The following is a 21,283-nucleotide window of genomic DNA, read 5'->3' on the forward strand; positions in this document are numbered from 1 at the left end:
GACCAATGATTAACTCTGAAAGTTCCAGAATGTTGCATTCCTCTCCAGTGTCTTATTTTCATAGCCCAGAGGCTGGCACTGAGAGCATATCGGGTAGATAGGAGTCAGCTCTGGGAATACCTCTCCCCATCTGGGGGATGTGTGAGGATGATGGTTATTGGGCATGCCTGGCTCCAAGGCTCTGCCACTAGATCCACCAGGGTCCTCTGGCACACATGTAGCTTCTCAGCCAGCTCAGGCTTTGGGGGAGGCCATAGCCAGGTGATGCTGGGCTCAGGGTTGGTGACTGGATGCCTGAGCTTGGGCTATGTGGCCCTGGGCAAGTTTCCTGGTCTCTCTGACTGGTGGACCTGCCTTTCCTTCCGGCCTTCCTTCTCCCTCCCCACTTTCAGCTACATCGGGGACTGTGAGATCAGTGCAGAGCTGCAGAAGATACAGGCTGGTGTGAATGGGATTCAGGTATGTGGAACCTGGTGGCACTGCCCCCCGCCCCTGCTTCCTGCCCCTGAGGCGGGAGGCTGGGCAGGGGGAAGCAGGCTCAAGCTGGAGCAGGCAGCAGGAAAGGGGAGGACACCACACACGGGCTGATCATCATCCAAAGACTCCAGGCCTGAGGTCACATGGCTGGAAAGTGGCGACTGGGCTTTACCAACCTTCTGCTTGTCCCCGTGGCCCCACACCTGCCTCTGTAAGAGTCCCCCCAGGGGGGCAGGAGCTGCCGAGGGAAGGGAGACGTTCTATTTATGGAGTGATGCAGAGCCAGTGCTTAGAAACCAGGTGGACGGAGGAGGGGGAAGGAGCTTATGGTAGAGGGGGAGTACTGGCACCAGGGCCTGCCTGGCTGGGCTGGCTGGAGATTGGGACAGGGCTGCAGCGGGCGCACTGGTGGATGGCAGGGGAGGCTAGCTCATGGCCCTTGGTAGCCAGCAGAGGGGTGGCAGCCATGTGCAGGTTTCTGTCCCCTGAGGTGGCCCTGACATTTGGGGGTGGCATGGGCATGAGCAAGACAGGTGGCCTCGGCTGAGTACAGCAGGTGCAGGGAGAGGCTGAGGTCCTGCGTCCATCCTCTGTGCCCATCCAGTTGCAGGGCACGCTGCGGGTCATCTTAGAGCCCCTCCTAGTGGACAAGCCCTTCGTGGGAGCTGTGACCGTGTTCTTCCTCCAAAAGCCGGTGGGTGCCAAGGAGAGACCTAGGCCTGTTTTGGGGAGTAAGCACTCTCCTGCCGGGTCCCAGGTGCTGATGTGAACCCAAGAATAGAACTGCCTACACCAACCTAGACCCGGGTACCCCACACTCCACGTCCTGTCATCTTAGGCAGCCTGAGGTGATCCACTCTGCTCTAAACCCAAAAGCAAGAAACAGCTCGCAAGAGCGGCTTTCCCAGGTCTCACAGAGGGTCCAAGGTGGAGAGGAGTGTGTCTCTGAGACCTCTCAGTCAGGGCCGGCCTGTGGCCCTGTGCACGGCCCCACTCCTGTGTGGTCCCAGCAGGGAGGCGGCAGACTGAGGCCTGCGTAAGACTAAGAGGTGCCCTCATTTGCCTGACACCCTCCTGGAGGTGCCCCCCACAGTGGCTGTGTTCTACATGCTGGTGGGCACCAGGGGCTTGGCTGAGGAACTCAGCCTTGGGCTTATGGCTTCTTCCGGTCTAACAGCCTCCCTCTGCCTCTGCAGCATCTGCAGATCAATTGGACAGGCCTGACCAACCTGCTGGATGCACCAGGAATCAAGTAAGTGTGCTGTGGGAACGGCGGGCAGACCCCCGGAGTGGGGCCCTCAGCAGTGGGCAGCCAGTGACTGGAGCTGCCCAGCGGCGGTGCCCTCCTTCCAGGCCCCTGCAAGTAGACTGGGGCTGGCACCAAGCTGGCCCTGCTCCGGAGGGAGGAGGGGTGGTGGGTTTGGAGGGGGAGCAGGAGGCTGGCAGTGCTGCTTGGCCCCTGCGGGCAGGCGCTGCCCCCAGAACATGCACGCACACACTCAAACGCATGGGCACACGCTGGCCAGATGAGACGTCCTGGGGGAGGCTGTGGGGGTTACTGAGAGCACAGGCTCTGTAACCAGCCCCGGCCAGACCAGGCTCCTGGCTCGGTCACTCAGCACTGTGTGATTTCAGACAATTTCCTGTATCCCTCTGGGCTCTTCCTCCCTGAAAGGGGAGCCTGCTTCTTCTGTGTCATGGTTTTGGGAGAACACTCAGGTGTGTGCGGTGGCACAGTGGGCATGGACACACATGATGTCCTACTTGCAGCTGCGCTCCCCTCCCCCAGCCAAGTGGGTGGTGAGAAGCCCACAAGGCCTCACCCAACCATGGTCACAGGGGGCTGCTGTCATAGCAGAGGCTAGTGAAGAGAAGCTGGTCTGGGAGAGTTCACATTCTGGGGACTGGATCTAGGGGCTGCTGAATGCAGGGCCTCAGGCCCCCAGGTAGGAGCAGAGGAGGGCTCTGACCCCACATGGACCCATGTCCCCATGAGGGAAGGATGGTTGGACTGACCAGGGCAAGCTGAGGCTTTGTCAGGCACCTCCCCTGCCTGCAGGAGGGATCCCGGGCTCCCTCATTGAGGATGTTCTCCCCCCATCTTGGCCCCTTGGATTCAGAGAATCCACTTGTACGTGGTGTCGTTCAACAGATGTTTACTGAATACCTATTGTGTGCTAGTCCTGTTCTCGGCACTATCCCTACTGCTCTACTGGGGAGACAGAGTCAGGCAGTAAACAGAATTTTGATGGGATGTCAGGGAGTAGGAGGGCCACGGGAGCAAACACTTAGTTAGCACTTACTGTGCACTGGGCACCATTCTCTGCACTTTCCGTGTTTTAACTCCTTGTAACAACCCTAGGAGGTAGTGTTAATATCCTCAGTTTAGAGATGAGGAAACTGGTCCAGAGAAGTCAGCAACTTACCCAAGGCCCCACAGCTCATGGGCGATGGAGCCAAGATCGGCACACAGGCTCCAGGTCACCCCTCTTAGCTACTCCACCATGATGCCTCAGAGAACAAAGCAAGATGGAGAAAAGGGGTTGTTGGGGGCCCACCTCCCCCCAAGCCAGGCAGGCTGGAGTCAGGGCTGGTCTCTCCCGGGCAGGGCCCAGCCCACCAACTCTGCTCCTGGTTCCAGTTCTGGGGCTGGGTGGCGGGGCAGGTAACCTGGGGAAAGGCAATGCCACCCCTCTACCGCTGGCCGTGCCCACTGTCCCCAGTGAGGTGTCAGACAGCCTGCTGGAGGAACTCATTGCTGCCCACCTGGTGCTGCCCAATCGTGTAACTGTGCCTGTGAAGAAGGGGCTGGACGTGACCAATCTGCTCTTCCCTCTGCCCTGCGTGAGTACCAGCACCAGCCACGGAGCACAGGGCCTGGGACTGAGGGATGGATGGGCCTGCAGAGGGAATGCATTCTCAGATGACAATTGTCTCTGTCCTGTGAGAGCATGGCTTCCTTATTCTATTTGGGGAAAACTGAATCTTGGGAATGTTGACTGGTTTGCCCAAAGCCACCCATCTAGGGAGGGGCAGAGCCCAAGTGGCATTCCTTCCTGGATCCTGGTCCCAGCTGCAGCATGGGCTGGGGACTGTGGGTAGTTACCCTCGCCCTGAGGAAACTCCAGGAGGCTCCCATCCTCTCTTCAGGGACATGAGGCTCCCCTGACTCCCATCATTTGGGGGTGGAAAGAATCCCCAGGAGAAAATACTGAGTCAGCACAGGATGGGGGGCTTTATTGTGTGCTCAGCCCCAGTGCCCCCTCTATCCTGGGCCCCGATTGGGAGGCCTCTGAGGACAGACACATGGCCTCCCTACAGGAGGTGCCCTTCAGGACTGGCAGTTAGGGCTCAGGAGAGAGGGACGTGCCCATTTCACCCATCAGCGCAATGTCGGAGGCATCGGCCTGCTGCAGCTGCACACAGGGGAGGCCTGGGCTGTCCAGGGAGACAGAGCACAGGCATCCTCACAGCCTTGCCATAGTGACGTGGGCTTTAGCCCGCACTGCGTGTGGCAGTCTTAGAATAACTGTTCAGTACCATCACCTGCATCACCATTTCTGAAAACAGTCTGTCCTTGGGGTAGATTCCCAAGATGTCCTGGGAAGCTGCTACGATTTAAACTCACTTGGGATAGTTTTGTGTCTTTGTGACAATTGGCCATGAATATTTACACTGACTGGTTTCATTCTATTTTCTATTTTTAGGGCTTAATTTTGACCATAACTTCCTTTTACCACCGTGTAAAATATTTGCAAGCTTCTAAAATCTAATATAAAAAACAAATTCTGTTTCAAGGAGTCTGACTTCTATCCCTTGTTCCCTCCACCTAACCTCTACCCTTCTATAAGTAACGGTTTATCCTCCCACTGTTCCTTTTCTAATATGAGCAGTTGTGTGCATATCTAATTACGTTCCCATTCCCCTTCTTTGATGGATGGCAATGAACTACAGCTTTCTCCACCTTGCTTTTATCACTCCGTACGTCACGGGCACCAGTCAGTGACAGCATGGACAGGGCCCTTCTCCTCACAGCCGCACTGTACTCCACGGCGTGAGTGTGCTGTATGTTACTTAGCTAGTTCTGATGGACAGCGAGTTGTGTCAGTCTTTCGCTATTACCAATAGTGCTATCACGAGTAACCTTGTATGTGTCTTTTTATATTTTTACCAGTATCCTTTTAGAGCTAGCAGTGGGATTGCTGGGTCAAAGGATAAATGGAAATGTATCTCCCGGTATTTTTTTCTTTTACTTTAATTCCAGTATAGTTAACATACAGTGTTAGATTAGTTTCAGATGTATAGTAAAGTGATTCAGCAGTTCAGCAATTCCTCAGCGCTTATCATAACTGTACACATATCTACTAATATTAAAAAAAGAAGAAGAAGAAGAAAAACAGTTCTAGGCAGGAGCCCTTACTGGCCCCATGAATTGTATTTCCTAAGTCTTGTGGTTTGTTCTGCCTTAGGACAAAGCTGAATGTGGGGATGAGGTGGGAGTCAGTGCGGGGCCTTTACGAGCACAGGGACCCACTGCCCACAGCAGGCAGTCCCCACAGGGGTGAGTACCCCTGGGTGTCAGAAAAAAAATGACTTGAACTTGATCTACATGCACGTTATTGGGCGGTGTGGGGAGGGTGAAGAGTATAGGAGGAAACCTCCTCAGATGGTGGTTGTTGGCACAGGAGGAAATGGCTGCAGTTAAGCCAGTCACATGGCAGGTTGGAGCCAAGTGAGGTCAGGAAGGCCAGGAAGGTGGGCCGGGCATCATGATGCAATGGACAGAGCCCTGGGCCCTGACATCACTTGCTGTGTGGTGAGGAGATTGCCAGATCTGGCTTCTGTTTTTCTTCTGAACCTGGAGCAAGTGAGACGGGACTGGGATGATATCTGATGGCTTTGGCCCCAGTGCTTTGGGCCTTGAGGGCTGGCACAGCCCAGGAAGCAGCTGTGAGCCCTGGGCTGGGGCATTTTCCAGGGAGTGATCAGAGTCCATTTGCTGGAGGCCGAGATGCTGGCTCAGAAGGACAGCTTCCTAGGGATCCGAGGCAAGTCAGACCCCTACGCCAAGGTGAGCATTGGCCTACAGCATTTCCGGAGTAGGACCATCTACAAGAACCTGAACCCCACCTGGAATGAGGTATTTGAGGTGAGGGTCTCCTGGCTATTTTTGATGCCCTCCAGGCTTCATGCTGGATCATGCTGGGTCCGAACAAGGGAGGGCCTCACGTACCCATGGGGCAACAGTAGGCCAGAGGAGTGGGCCGATTTCCCACATCCTCCACATTCCAGAGGGGGGCTGCTGTGGCCCTGCTGGAGGGAAGTCCCACCTCCCTTCCCTACCAGACAGCTTGAAATTTTTCAAACCAGAGGAAAAGATAGAATCAGTTCTGCCCAGATCCTCTCAACCTCCCCTGCCAGAGCCTGACACCAGGAGCTTAATGTTCTCCCTTAAATTCACCCACAATCGCTACTACTTGAAAGGTAGTACGCACAGCCTGTTCAGTGCTCCAGAAGCTGCGAGTCCCGTGCAGAACACACAGCAGCCACCATCCCGAGCACCCACCCTAATCCTCCCCATCCTGCGAGAGGACATCACTCCATTCTTAGAGGTGGATTCTCCAAAAGCACTGGAAGGCAGGAATACGCCCAGGGCTCTGCACCAGCAGGTGGCAGAGCTGGAATTTGGCTCTCCTTGGGTCATGCTTGAGGTCTGCTTCATCAGCCATTGTGGGCTGCAGACCAAGTCACCGGTCTTTCCTTACAGTTTATAGTGTATGAAGTCCCTGGGCAGGACCTGGAGGTGGACCTGTATGATGAAGATCCCGACAGGGATGACTTCCTGGGCAGGTGAGGAGGAGGGCTGAGCTGGGCCTGGGGGCACTGGGCTGGCCCTTGGGACACAATACCCCTGTTTCCACCTCAGTGACCTGCAGTCCTGGCTTGGGTACACTGACACAGTGACTGTGTTAGGCAGCCGGCTCCATTGTTTCACGGTCCTACTGCTAACCTCCTTCCTAGAGGTCTGAGTGCCAGCCTTAAGCTGGGCCATGGGGATACTGAATACCCCAAGGTCTGTGTACCATGGGCTCTGCTTCCTGCACTCCTAATGATGTACAAGAGTCCCCATTTGGAACAGTCGTAGGGGCAAGGCTGGCATGGATGGGCATGTCCCCTGTGCCAAGGAGCCCTGGCCACTTGCTCTGGAGCAGAACCCAAACTCAGGGCTGTGGGAGAACTGAAATGGCTAGGCTGGGGCTGGCTGTAGAAACTCCAAATTTATATGTCTCTTGCCCCATTTGCCCTACTTCCAGGAATCTCCTGTAAAGTAAAAGCATTATACCTGAAATGCTCTAAAATGAGCAGAACTGTGGTGGCAAAACAATAAAGGCTGGAAACATGAATAGTCCAGCCTCAGAGGACATTGGTTGAAAATGTTTGAATAAATTTGCCATTGCCAAACTACAGGATATTCTGCCGCTTTTTTTTTTTTAAGATTTTATTTATTTGACAGGGAGAGATCACAAGTAGGCAGAGAGGCAGGCAGATAGAGAGAGAGGTGGAAACAGGCTCCCCGCTGAGCAGAGAGCCCGATGCTGGGCTCGATCCCAGGACCCTGAGATCATGACCTGAGCCAAGGGCAGAGGCTTTAACCCACTGAGCCACCCAGGCGCCCCTAATTCTGCAGCTTTAAAAAATGATGAGTAGAAGGATCTGTGTGTATTGACCTGGAGGATGGCAGTATAGGGGTGGGGGAAGCAGGTGGAAGTGACCTGTGCAGTTTGATTCATTTCTGCAGGGAGGACTCTTGAGTACGGGTCTGTGTGAGCAGAGAAGAGCACGGAAGCCACACAGCAGGCTGTTCACACTGTTCATTCCAGGAGGTTGGGATTGGGAGGCAGAAAAGAGTTTTACCCAAATTTTCACACTGCTGTATTGTTTAGCTTGTTTCCATGAGCAGGTAATTTTAAAAAGTAGAAACAATGAAAAGTGTGAGGGACATGATCTGACAGCCTAAGAAACAGCTTACCACCAGATATTATTTTTCTTTTCATCTTAATGGAAAAAGCTGCAGGTTTTGTATTGTTGCAGATTAGAAGTGTGGCTTGTAGTTGATGTTGTAACTGATTTCGAGTGTGTTCTGAGCTCAAGCACATTTCTAACACCTACACAGTCTCCCCACTGGCTATCGGGATCATCTATTTGGGCTTGGGTCGGGTAGGTGGAGGCACGCTGTGAGTGTGGCCGGTACCTCCTCTCACACCCATGCCAACTATACTTACCCCTTGGAGGGCATCTGGGGAGGTGCTGGAGGGGTATTTGGGGTTGTTACAATGACTGTGGAAGGTCGTGCCACTGGCATTTAGAGGGCACAGGACAGGGAAGCTAAATTCCTGCAATGCATGGGCAGTTTTGCACAATGAAGAACCATGCCATTCAAAACACCAGTAGTACCATCACAGAAATCCAGGGCCAGTGTGTCTAGTGTCTGGTCATTCTCCTCTGGGGATCGGAGCCACATGCCTGCCCAGGCAGTAACCCTGATGGTCAGACAGGCCTTCATTTGTTTGAGCTACAAGTGGTCTCCCATTGGTTCCTTGAGATGGATTAGCTCCTGTCTTGAGGACCGCACTCACATCTGCTTCTTGCCTCCTTGGAGCTGAACTGACTTCCTGTGTATTCCAGCTTGCAGATCTGCCTTGGGGATGTCGTGACGAACAGAGTGGTGGATGAGGTAGAGTTGGTGCCTATAACCCCCTCCCTATGGACATCCTGGTTTCCATCTGTCCATAGGAGGACAGAAGCAATTCTATGACCACCTCTCCTGGTCCCTCAAGCCTAGAGCCCATCCCCTCTGGGCTGGGTCACCTTTTTCCTAAAGCCACCTCTTAAAGGTCCCTGAACTGAACTGCTTGAAGAGGGTCTGTAGCACCTCAGTGGCCCTTTCCCTGAGCTTTCCTCCCTTCTCACTCCCCCCTTACAGTGGTTTGTCCTGAATGACACAACCAGTGGGCGGCTGCACCTGCGGCTGGAGTGGCTTTCACTGATTGCCAACCCAGAAGCTCTGATTGAAGTGAGTGTGGGGTGTCAGTGCTCCCTAAAGGAAAGGTGTGTGGGTGTGGTGGCGCAGGGGTGGGACTTGTGGCACGGCCGGTCCATGTGTGAGCTGTGGAAGGGGGCGAGATGAAGCCTCCAGATCTCACTCACAGAATCCTCCAGCCGACCCCTACCTTCTGCTGAACCTGTCCCTTAGCCTCATCTCCACACAGGGCAGCTCCTGATCTCTCAGCAGAGACTGTCTGCCCAGGGAAGATGGGATCCTTAAAGGATGCTGGTGCTGGTCAGCCCAGTTCATGGGGAAGTCCACCCCTGTGTTTGACTTGAATCTGTCCTGCTGCAGATGTAAACACAGTCTCAACAAAAAGCTAGGCTGTGGGGAATCTTAGGGCTTGTCCAGAGTGCAAGGGCTGGCTGGCTTCCTTCTGCCATGAATGGGCTTCTCCAAAGCCAGTCTGTCTCCTGATGCTGCAGCATTTACTGAGGGTGTCTGTTTGTAGGACCAAGGTGGCCTTTCAACTGCCATCCTCGTGGTCTTCTTGGAGAGTGCCTGCAACCTGCCGGTGAGTGATGACATGACCAATGTCACACCCTGCCTTGTGCCCATAACTTGCAAATGTCCAAATGTCATTCATTTATCCTCTTCTTCGTGTGCTATAGAGAAACCCTTTTGACTACCTGAATGGTGAATATCGAGCCAAAAAACTCTCCAGGTTCACCAAGGTAAGTGAAAGCAAGTTACGGCTCCTTTTCCCCAGAGTAACCATAGCCTTGTCTTCTGGGTGATCATCTGTGCACCCACAGCCTACGGATGACAACAGTGCCATTCATTAAGTCTGCTGTGTGCCAGGCACTGGGCTTTACAACTTGTCCCTCACATTTATTATGCCTGAGTCCCATGATGAGTGTGTCTGTTTTTGCCATTTTACAAGTAGCACCCAGAAGGTTAAGCACCTGAGTCACAAGCTAAAGAGCCAGAACTTGACCATTTCCATAGCCCCAGGGAACAAGAACCTGTGCCAAACCAGGCCTAGCTCCCGGATTCCTGTCATGAACTTGGAACCTCTCCTCCGGTTAGCCCTATCCTGGTCCTTGCACAGTTTTGGCAGCCCAGGGCCCTGGGAGCATCACAGTAGCTTTCTTCTGAAGGGAAGCAATTGGTTGGCCCCAGGTCCCACTGAAGCTCTAGGAACTGGGAGGTACAGTGGGGTGGGGTCTTAAGCCAGTGGTGCCACTTCCATTGCTATGGATTTGTCCCTCACAGAACAAAGTCAGCAGAGACCCTTCTTCCTATGTCAAGCTATCTGTAGGCAAGAAGACACACATGAGCAAGGTAAGACAGCTTGGTGTGTAGCCATGGGACAAAGAACTGGGGGCTCCACGCCTTTTCAAGGAGAGAAGAAAAGGTAAGGGAATTAGAGAACTGAATGCTTGGTAGGTGCCAGGTTACAACTGGGGCACTTTGTCTTCAGAACAGCCTCACTAAACAGTTCTATGCTTTAAGAATCTGAGGGTCACAGCAATTGCACTGCTGGGTATTTACCCTAAAGATACAAACGTAGTGATCCGAAGGGGCACGTGCACCCGAATGTTTATAGCAGCAATGTCTACAATAGCCAAAGTATGGAAAGAACCTAGATGTCCATCAACAGACGAATGGATAAAGAAGAAGTGGTATATATACACAATGGAATACTATGCAGCCATCAAAAGAAATGAAATCTTGCCATTTGCGACGACGTGGATGGAACTAGAGGGTATCATGCTTAGCGAAATAAGTCAATCGGAGAAAGACAACTATCACATGATCTCCCTGATATGAGGGAGAGGAGATGCAACATGGGGGGTTAAGGGGGTAGGAGAAGAGTTAATGAAACAAGATGGGATTGGGAGGGAGACAAACCATAAGTGACTCTTAATCTCACAAAACAAACTGAGGGTTAATGGGGGGAGGGGGGTTGGGGGGGTGGGATTATGGACATTGGGGAGGGTATGTGCTATGGTGAGTGCTGTGAAGTGTGTAAACCTGGCGATTCACAGACCTGTACCCCTGGGGATAAAAAGATATTATATGTTTAAAAAAATAAAATTAAAAGAAAAAAAAATAAATAAACTGGAAAATATTAGCACATAAAAAAAAAAAAAAAAAAAAGAATCTGAGGGTCAGAGATGACTGATTTGCCCAAGGGCACCTGCTAGAAAGCAGCAGAAATCCTGTTGGTCCCCTCTCCTGGAAGTGAGCTCTAATGCTGCTGCTATGCTTTTCAGCTCCTGCAAAACTTGCTGGGAAAGCTCTCCTTGTCTTAAGTCTGGCTGCCCTGCTCTCATGCGTCCCCTAAATGGCAGTGTGACGGGGTCTGATCCCTGGGCAGAGGCTGAGAAGGCTCCCATCAGGTGGCCAGCCGAAAGCAGAGGGTGCCAGTATCCTGCTCTGCTCCTCCTGACCCTTCAATGATCTTTCTCTCTTCTGTCCCCAGACTTGTCCCCACAGCAAGGACCCAGTGTGGAGCCAGGTGTTTTCCTTCTTTGTGTCCAACGTGGCAGCTGAGAAGCTGCATCTGAAGGTTTGAAAGTTGGGCTCTTGGAACAAAGTTAATCAGTGTCTAAGCCATGAAGGGTAGGGAGCTTGATAATGCACCTTGAACAGGTTCTCCCAGCAGTAAAGTCAGCCCCTTTTCTGTGGGAGAGGGTGCAGAGGTCCCTCATCTTCATAAGCCTGGTGCCCAAGGACAGTGGGTTCATAAGCCTGGTGCCCAAGGACAGTGGGTAAGAGCTTGGAAGGACAAACCCTCAAGTCCCTTGGCTCTCCCTGCAAGAATCTTTCCAGTTGTTACCCAGCACCCAGAGTGGCCTATGTTGGGATCCTCCCAGGATCTTAGTGATGATATACTTCTTTAAACAATAATTTAGCCTTCACAAAAGATCTGTGGAAAAGAGATAGTTTCTTTATTTTACACATAAGCAAACAGAGGTACAAACAGTGACTTAGTCAAGAAATCTTAAACAACAAAAAGGCAGATCTGGGATCTTTTCAGGCCCTTAGCCCATCAGTCCCTAAAGCCCCTGAGGCCCTGGGCATTTGCCTCATAGAGATCCAGCTGCCAGGTTTTCAGAACAGGACCAGAGGCCAACAGAAGCACAGTACTCGCTTACTGAAGTGAACGTAGACTTGAATGGGGCCCAGAGAGTGGTGGTGGTGGGTGTGGGTCTTGGTTCTCCTGTTTTGTGACTGGCCCACTGCCCAGGTGCTTGATGATGACCAAGAGTATGCTCTGGGAGTGCTGGAGATCCCCCTGTGCCAGATTCTACCTTATACAGACCTCACCCTCGAGCAGCGCTTTCAGTTGGACCACTCAGGCCTAGACAGCCTCATCTCCATGAGGCTGGTGCTTCGGGTAACTATCTCCTCTTGTTCCCCATGCTCCATGGCTCTGGCCATAGACAAGGCAGACTATCTCAGAACTAAGTACCTGCTCTGTGCTGAAAAGCTAGGAAGTAGATTTATATTTTTCATCAACTTTGGAATATTGTCAGCCGTTATCTCTTCAGATATTGGCTCTCCATTCTTTTAATCTTTAATTCTAGAACTCCTACACTGGACCTTTTCCCCATCTGACCTCACTGTCTCTTAGTGCTACGTTCTGATATCCTCAGATCTGTCTTCTAGACCACTAATTCTTTTAACTATTCATGGTTTTTATTTCAAAGGCTATTTTTTATTTCTGTCTTTTCCAAATTGTCTTTTTTCACTGTATTTTATTATCATGTTTATCATGTTTATATTCTATCTTTAACCATCTGAAAATATCTATGCTATAATGTACCTATAATGTGAATTCTATTATCTGAAGATCTAGAGAATTGAGCTTTTGACATTTGTTGTATCTGGTGACTTAGGTTGCAAACATATGTTGTGTTCTTTTGTGACCTAGATTGAGTTTGCTTGCTTCCAAGGAGATTCTGTTTTGCTATAACCATGTACCTTGAGAGCCTTATACACTAGGGTCCACTCTTATGTTAATTTTTAAATTTTTAGGTTTCATGATTCCACAGGTATGAATATGAACCAAAATTCATATAAGACAGTCCTATAAGGTGCCATATCCTCAGGAAAGTCTTCAGTACCCCCAGCAGAGTACAAGCAAGATGGACATATTTCTTTGCAGTCTTTCCTTGAGCAGGGTGGAAATGTTTATCCTAGACTACTTTTTTCCCTAAAGAGACCCCACCTTCATGGTTCCTACTCCAACTCAGCCTCACATTGACCTGAGGCCTCTTCTCCCCACCCCTTGGATTTTTCAAGGTTGATAAATGATCCTAGGAAAGCTTAGCCTTTTCAGTAACCCTAGGGGTTTTCCTTACTTTCTTGTAAATTTGGCTATGCATTTAAAAAAAAAAAAAAAACAACATTTTATTTGACAGCCAGCCAGAGAGGGAACACAAGCAGGGAGAGTAGGAGAGGGAGAAGCAGGCTTTCCACCAAGCAGGGAGCCCCATGTGGGCCTCGATCCCAGGATCCTGCGATCATGACCCAAGCAGAAGGCAGCCACTTAATGACTGAACCACCCAAGTGCCCCTTGGCTGTGAATTTAAAAAGGATGTTTGTTTCATTTTATTAGTCATTCCTACTGAGGCTTTTCAGAATAGAATATTTTGACCATTATAGTGTTAGAAATGGAAGTTCCTAGAAATGGTCTTGATGACTGAGAGGGAAGGAGAAACACAATGGCTGAGGTTTGAAACTTTGTAGGAGCACAGGGGTGTGTGTGGACAGGAAACACATTTTAGGGAAAACAATGGTGAATAGGGTGACAGCTGGAAAAGGGCCAATCCAGAAGGCAGGGTGTGATATCTGTGAAGGTGAAGGTGGTGTAGATTCTGAGAGTCTTTTGCAGAGAGGGACAGTACCTCCTCTAAGAATGAGCCAGGTCTCTGCCAGCCAGTGAGTGGGGGCAGGACTGAGTGCTCATGAAGACTCACTATTGAGGCAGGAATAAGGGAAAAAGAGAGAAATTGGTTATAGGGACCCAGGGTCAGAGAGAGGTTAAGGAAGATATGGGCGGGGTAGGGGGGTTAGAAATCCACTGGGTTGGGTAGTCAGGAAGGAACCACTTCCCAGAAATTAACATGACAGCAGAGGAGGAGAAAGTGGATGTGCGGGGCCCAGCCCATAATCCTGTCATCTGCTTGCAGTTCCTGCGTGTGGAAGAACGAGAGATGGGGAGCCCATACACAGGACCTGAAGCCTTAAAGAAAGGTCCTCTGTTCATTAAGAAGGTGGACACCAACCAGGAACCCAAAGCCCCATTCCAGGGAGAATGCCCTGAAAATTTGCCATGCCCCCCAGATCCTGCTTCTGATACCAAAGAAACCTCCAAGAGCTCCATGTCAGCCACCAGTGCCACTATTGTTGCCACTGAGCCCATGCCCCAAGAGACAGGCCCAGAGCCCAAAGGCAAGGACCATGCCAAAGGGTTCTGTGAGTCCTTGGGGAAGAAGAGTTCGGGCACCATCTTCCTGACTGTCCCAGGCCCCCACTCTCCAGGGCCCATCAAGTCACCCAGACCTATGAAATGCCCTGCCTCCCCACTCGCATGGCCGCCCAAGAGGGTAGCTCCCAGCATGTCCTCGCTCAACTCCTTGGCCTCCTCCTGCTTTGACCTGACAGATATCAGCTTCAACATTGAGTATGCACCTCTCTGCTTCATCTTGTCTAAAACGACCTGTGTGAAAAATACATTCCTGAATGGAGAAGTAGATACAAACTCAAGTTTCTCAGCAAGTTCTGATCTTTTACAAAGTGGCTTCATGAGAGGCAGCATGGAATATGCTAGAAACACAGGGCAAGGGGGAGAGCGAGCAAGTGCATTCCCACTGTAAAACAGGTGCTGGGCTTTGGTTGTTATGGTTCCTTACCACAGAAACACTTCCTGCATTCCCAAGTGTGGGATGCTATGGAAAACTTAGAATGTGGAAATAGATCCTCAATGACTGCCATTTATTGTTAACTATGAGCTTAGCATGCTATTTAATTCCATCTTCACAATTACCCTAGGAGATAGAAGTTAATATCATAAAGGTCAAATAACGAACCAACAGTCTCACAGGAAATCATGGTATAAAAGCAGATCCCACTCCCGGGTTCATGGTCTTCCTACTGTGAAGTAGGACAGTCACATGTGAATGAATAGAACGGACTTCTGCCTGAAAGGAACCTTACTGATAATTATTAACCCACATGGCTCTATGCTCCAAAAGCAGGACATGCTTCTGTCTCAGGGGCTGGGGGAGAGGCCAACACCTTTAATGGCAACAGAAGTAACAAGCCTTTCTTTACAGAGGCGGGGATCTCAGGCAGTGGAGGCTGGGTGAGATTCAGCTCACTGTGCGTTATGTGTGTCTGCGGCGCTGCCTCAGTGTGCTCATCAATGGCTGCAGGTAACGGGGTGCTGGGGCAGGGCAAAGGCCTCAGGTGAATGAAAGAGTGGAGATGCTTAAAGTTATAGTGGGGGTGGGCATCCCTGAGGTAGACAAGTAATACATGAGGAAGAAGTGAGGTTTGAAGGCTGCATGCTGTGAATGACAAGGTCTGCAGTGATGCTGATGGGCAGGCTCCAGAGCCAAGGACTTTGTTTAAATATAGCTACTGCAAAAACTGTCTGGGGTGACTTGGAGCCAGTACCTTTTCTCAAGTGTGAATCTCCAATTTCCTTTAGATGGGAAGTACTAGAGCAAGTACTCCAGACTTTAAAAAACACATGGTTTCAAAATCCTGCTTCTGATGTTTTATCCTCCAAATTCTGCAGACTTCTGTTTTTTGGTCATCAACAGGGCATTTTTATCCACAAGCCATCTAAAGCTGAAGGGCTAGTACAGCCTCTCCAATGGAGTCCTTTCAGTGTTTGAAAACTTTCTTCTTTAATGTCTTTGAAACCAAATCAGAAACCTGACACCCTGTACCAGCAGTGGAGCTGATCCGTATGTCCGTGTCTACTTGTTACCAGAAAGGAGGTGGGCAAGTCGTAAGAAGACCTCAGTAAAACGGAAGACCCTGGAACCCCTGTTTGATGAGACGTAAGTGAACCAAGCTCCCCTGCCTATGGAGTGTCTTCTCATCCCTTCAAGTATTTGCTGAGTGCCTGGCAAATCTGCCAGACGCTGTGAAGGGCTAAATCTGTGGGCCTCAGGATAACATGTTCTACGCCTTCATGAAATTTCTGTACATTAATGGGAGAAAAGGACTGCCAGGGCAGTTTAGCAAAACAGCTACCAACTTTTCTTGCTCATAGAGGCTAAAATGTTCCTGATTATGAACTGCTCCACACTTTTTAAATGAAGCCTCTTTAGCGGTAAAAGGATTTAAATCTGGCCAAATATGTTTTCTTTAACTCTGTTTTAAAGTAGCAGTTAAAAACAAAACATATCTTAAAAACGTATCTTAAGGGGTGCCTGGGTGGCTCAGTGGGTTAAGCCTTTGCCTTCGGCTCAGGCCGTGATCCCAGGGTCCTGGGATCGAGCCCCACATCGGGCTCTCTGCTCCGCAGGGAGTCTGCTTCCTCCTCTCTCTGTCAAATAAATAAATCTAAAAACAAACAAACAAAAAAACCAAAACCTATCTTAAACCCAGAGACCTAAAATTTCCTCAAAGCTCCAAGCTCTGTGGAAGCTCTGTCTTCCCTCCTGCAACAAAGCATAGGCAGCAGGTTTAAACAGATGTCCTTCCTGACTTGTCCACCCAGTGTCCTTAGGTGCATGACTGATAGAATCTAATCACATTTCTTGCTTTTGATGGGTCACGTATGGCAAGTTTTATGTGAAATATTCTGTACGTTGAGGTCAACTTGAAGTCAAGAAGTCGAAATCTCATTATTGCTTCCTTCTGCTTCAGAATCCTAACAAAAGACATCTGGGGAGATAATACACCTGTTAATTTTGATTTCCTCTTATCTTGGTCAGTAATTACTCATTTTAAAAGAGCTTGCATTGGGTCCTCTTTGGGCCTTGTCTAAGAACTAATACATTCCCTTTAAGAGCTTCACTTGGAGTTGATATCAAGAAAGGGTTTGGGAGAGAGACAATCTATTATTTATTGAACACCTTATGCCAGGCACCATCCTATATTCTAGAGCCACACAAGTAGAAGACTTTGCACTCAAAGAGAGCTATGACACGATTATAAAAGGATTTCATAATTGCTATGTGAGAACACAAGAGGGAAAGGTTTGACATTTGGCTTTTGTGACAAACCTGATCTGTTAGTAACTCTCTCTCACTATTGTAACAATAAGATATGGCCAGGTTTTCTGGAGGGCAGACTTGGCAACCTCCACCCTAACAGTAAACCTAGAAGTAAGGAGCCTGGACACCTCTTGTGAGTGCATGACCCATACTAAGACACATTATAATTAAAATGTCAAAAGTTAACGGTAAAGGGAGACTCTTAAAAACAACAAGAGAAAAACTTGTTACATATAAGGGAACCCCTTTAGACAACCAGAAGATTTTCCAGCAGAAACTTTGCAGGCCAGAAGGGATTGGCCCAATATAGTCAAAGTGCCAAAAGAAAAAACTCCCAACCAAAAATACTCTACCTGGCAAAGCTGTCATTAAGAATTGGATAGACAGAAGTTATTATCACTGGACTGCCTTTAAGGGACTTTGTAAGCTGAAAAGAAAGACTGCTAATTAGTAACAAGAACACATATAAAGGTATAAATCTCACTGGTAAAGGCAAATATATAGTAAAGGTAGTGGATTAATCACGTATAAAGCCAGTATGAAGGTTAAAAAACAAAAGTACTAAAAATAACTATCGCTATAATGATATAGGGATATAATCTATAAAATGTGGCAGGGCTAGGTGGAAGCTTTAGAATCTTTTTAAAAAATATTTATTTATTTAACAGATAGAGATCACAAGTAGGCAGAGAGGGGGGGAAGCAGGCTCCCTGCTGAGCAGAGAGCCCGATGTGGGGCTCGATCCCAGGACCCTGAGACCATGACCTGAGCCGAAGGCAGAGGCTTAACCCACTTAGCCACCCAGGCGCCCCTAGAATCCTTTCACACTTAAGATATTATCAACTTAAAGAAGTCCATTCTATGTAAGCCTCAGTGTAACCACAAAGCAGTAACCTACAGTAGGTACACAAAACGTAAAAAGGAAGTAATCTAAGCGTACCACTAAAGAAAGTCCTAAAACTACAATGGAAGAGAACAAAAGAAGAAAGGAATAGAAAGGGACTACAAAACTGCCAGAAAAGCACAAAATGGCATTGAGTACTATTAATATAAACTATCAATAGTTACTTTAAATATAAAACTCTCCAATCTAAAGACACAGAGTGGCTAAAAGGATAAAAAAACAAGACCCATCTATGTGCAGTCTGTAAGATACTCATTTCACACACAAACTGATAGTAAAGGGATGGGAAAAGATATTCTAAGGAAATAGAAACTAAAAGAAAACTGGGGTAGCTATACTTCTCTCAGACAAAATAGACTAGAAAACAAACACTATAGGGGCACCTGGGTGGCTCAGTCGCTAAGCATCTGCCTTCAGCCCAGGTCATGATCCCAGGGTCCTGGGATTGAGCCACGCATCAGGCTCTCTGTGCGGCAGGAAGCCTGCTTCTCCCCCTCCCACTCCCTCTGCTTGTGTTCCCTCTCTCACTGTGTCTTTGTCAAATAAATAAATAATCTTAAAAAAAAACAAACACTATAATAAGAGATGAAATGGGCATTACATAACGATAAAGAAGTCAATCCCATAAGAGGATATAACATTTACAGATACTTATGCATCCAACGTAGGAGCAGCTAAATACATAAATATTAATAGACCTAAAGGAGGAGATAGCAATACTAGTAGGGAACTTTAACACCCCATTTATATCAATGGTAGATCATCCAGACAGTCAATAAGGGCATAGCAGCCTTAAATGACATTTTAGACCACTGGGATTTAACAAATAGATACAGAATATTTCATCCAAAAGCAGAATATACAGAATATATGTTCTTTCCAAGTGTGCATGGGACAATCTCTAAGATCATATGTAGGTCACAAATTAGTTTTCTTAAATTTATTAAGACCTGTAATTTTTATCAAGCATCTTCTCTGACCACAATGGTATAAAATTAGAAATGAAGTACAATAAATAAACCAGAAAATTCACAGTTTGTTACAATTAAACACCATGCTATTGAACAACCAACAGGTCAAAGAAGAAATAAAAAATATCTTCAGACAAATGGAAAATACAATTTGCCAAATTTGTGGAATGCAGCAAAAGAAGTTCTAAGAGGAAAGTTCATAGTAATAAATGCCTACATCAGTAAACAATAAAAATCTCAAACAACCTCAGTTTATATCTCAAGGAACTATAAAGAATGAAGAAAGCCCAAACTTAGCAGAAGAAAGGAAATAAAGATCAGAACAGAAATAAACTATAGAAATAGAGACCAAGAAAATAGAAAAGACTAATGAAACTAAAATTTGGTTCTCTGGAAAGACAAAACTTTCTTTAGTTTCCAGTCATTAAGACTAATCAAGAAAAAACACAAAATCAGAAACAAAAGAGACATAACTAATACCACAGAAGTATAAAGGATCATGAGACCACTCTGAACAAAATTATATGCTAACAAATTTGACAAGCTAGAAGAAATGGGTAAATTCTTAGAAACATACAGCCAAGACTGAATAATGAATAGAAAATCTGAACAGACCAATTACTAATAAGGAGACTGAATCAGTAATCAAAAATCTCCAAACAGAAGCACCTGGGTGGCTTACTTGTTTAGTGTCTGCCTTCAGCTCAGATCATGATCCCAGGGTCCTGAGATCAAGCCCTGCATTAGGCTCCCCACTCCCAGGAAGGCTGCTTCTCCCTCTCCCATTCCCCCTGCTTGTGTTCCTTCTCTTGCTGTCTCTCTCTGTCAAATAAATAAATAAAATCTTTAAAAAAATAAAAATCTCCCAACAAACAAAAGTCCAGGACCCAATGGCTTCACTGGTGAATTCTACCAAACACTCAAACAATACCAATCCTTTTCAAACTCTTCAAAAACAAACAAAAACAACAGCCACAACAAAAAACAAATAGAAGAGGGAACACTTCCAAACTCATTTCACAAGGCATTACCCTGATATCAAAACCAAACAAGGATACAAGAAAAAATTACCCTCTATGAACATAGATGCAAAAATCTTCAACAAAATATTAGAAAGCTGAATTCTATAATAAAAGGATCATACATCATGATCAAGTGGGGATCCCAGATGCAAGGAGGATTCAGTATCCATCTGCAAGTCACTGTAAAACATCAGATTAACAAATCATATGTTCATCTCAATGGATGCAGATAAAACATTTGACAAAATTCTACATCCATTTATGATAAAACTGTCAACAAAATGGGTATAGGGGGAACATATGTCAACATAATAAAGGCCATAGGGGACAAGTCCACAATTAACATGATAATCCAGGGTGAAAACCTGAAAGCTTTTCCTCTAAGATCAGAAACAAGACAAGGATGCCTGTTCTTGCCAGCTTTTTAGTTTTGGAAGTCCTCGTCAGAGCATATAAATATGCAAGAAAAACAAAAGGCATCCAGATTGAAAAGGAAGAAGTAAAAGTATCACTGTTCACAGATAACATGACATTATAGAAAACCCTAAAGAGTCCACCAAAAAACCATTAGAACTAATCAACAAATTCAGTAAAGCTGCAAGATATAAAATATATAAAAATCTGTTGTATTCTACACACTAAAAATGAATTATCAGAGAAATTAGAATACAATTCCATTTATAGTTGCATCAAAACGAATACCTACATATAAATTTAACCAAGGAGATGAAAGATCTGTACATTGAAAGCTGTAAGACATTAATGAAAAAAACTGAAGACAACACAAATAAATGGAAGGATAGTTACTGCTCATAGAATGGAAGAATTAATGTTAAAATGTCCATACTACCCAAAGCAATCTACAGACTTAATGCAATCTCTTTCAAAATTCCAATGGCATTTTTCACAGAACAAATCCTAAAATTGGTGTGGAACAACAAAAACCCCAAAGTAATCTTGAGAACAAAGCTTAAGGAATTACACTACTTGATATAAAACTCTGTTAAAAAGCTATAGTAATCAAAGCAGTATGGTTTGGGCATAAAAACAGACACAAAGATCAATGGAAGAAAATAGCTTAGAAATAAACTGGCACATACATGGTCAATTAATTTTTGACAACGGTCAATTAATATGACAACTTATACAATGGGGGAAAAGACTGTTTCTTCAATAAATGGTGCTGGGAAAACTGAACAGCCACATTTAAATGAGTGAATGAAACTGGACCACAATCTAACATGCAATCTCTTTCAAAATTCCAATGGCATTTTTCACAGAACAAATCCTAAAATTGGTGTGGAACAACAAAAACCCCAAAGTAATCTTGAGAACAAAGCTTAAGGAATTACACTACTTGATATAAAACTCTGTTAAAAAGCTATAGTAATCAAAGCAGTATGGTTTGGGCATAAAAACAGACACAAAGATCAATGGAAGAAAATAGCTTAGAAATAAACTGGCACATACATGGTCAATTAATTTTTGACAACGGTCAATTAATATGACAACTTATACAATGGGGGAAAAGACTGTTTCTTCAATAAATGGTGCTGGGAAAACTGAACAGCCACATTTAAATGAGTGAATGAAACTGGACCACAATCTAACAT

At 47.1% G+C, this 21,283-nt stretch overlaps 1 protein-coding gene across 1 annotated transcript in view; it reads left to right on the plus strand.

Moving 5' to 3' along the window:
- The window catches only part of LOC111155087 (extended synaptotagmin 3), a 48,269-nt gene that overhangs the window by 23,716 nt on the left and 3,270 nt on the right, over positions 1-21,283 (plus strand). The window contains exons 5-20 of the mRNA XM_022515135.1: positions 393-459; positions 1,082-1,171; positions 1,674-1,729; positions 3,201-3,321; positions 5,456-5,626; positions 6,245-6,327; positions 8,164-8,212; positions 8,462-8,551; positions 9,036-9,098; positions 9,196-9,258; positions 9,800-9,868; positions 11,013-11,099; positions 11,781-11,930; positions 13,729-14,222; positions 14,875-14,973; positions 15,478-15,609. Of these exons, the coding sequence (XP_022370843.1) occupies positions 393-459; positions 1,082-1,171; positions 1,674-1,729; positions 3,201-3,321; positions 5,456-5,626; positions 6,245-6,327; positions 8,164-8,212; positions 8,462-8,551; positions 9,036-9,098; positions 9,196-9,258; positions 9,800-9,868; positions 11,013-11,099; positions 11,781-11,930; positions 13,729-14,222; positions 14,875-14,973; positions 15,478-15,609 (1,884 nt within the window). The remainder of the gene's footprint in view (positions 1-392; positions 460-1,081; positions 1,172-1,673; positions 1,730-3,200; positions 3,322-5,455; positions 5,627-6,244; positions 6,328-8,163; positions 8,213-8,461; positions 8,552-9,035; positions 9,099-9,195; positions 9,259-9,799; positions 9,869-11,012; positions 11,100-11,780; positions 11,931-13,728; positions 14,223-14,874; positions 14,974-15,477; positions 15,610-21,283) is intronic.

This window comes from Enhydra lutris, unplaced genomic scaffold, assembly GCF_002288905.1.
Source record: "Enhydra lutris kenyoni isolate GAN:26980312 unplaced genomic scaffold, ASM228890v2 scaffoldscaffold39, whole genome shotgun sequence".
NCBI lineage: Eukaryota > Metazoa > Chordata > Mammalia > Carnivora > Mustelidae > Enhydra > Enhydra lutris.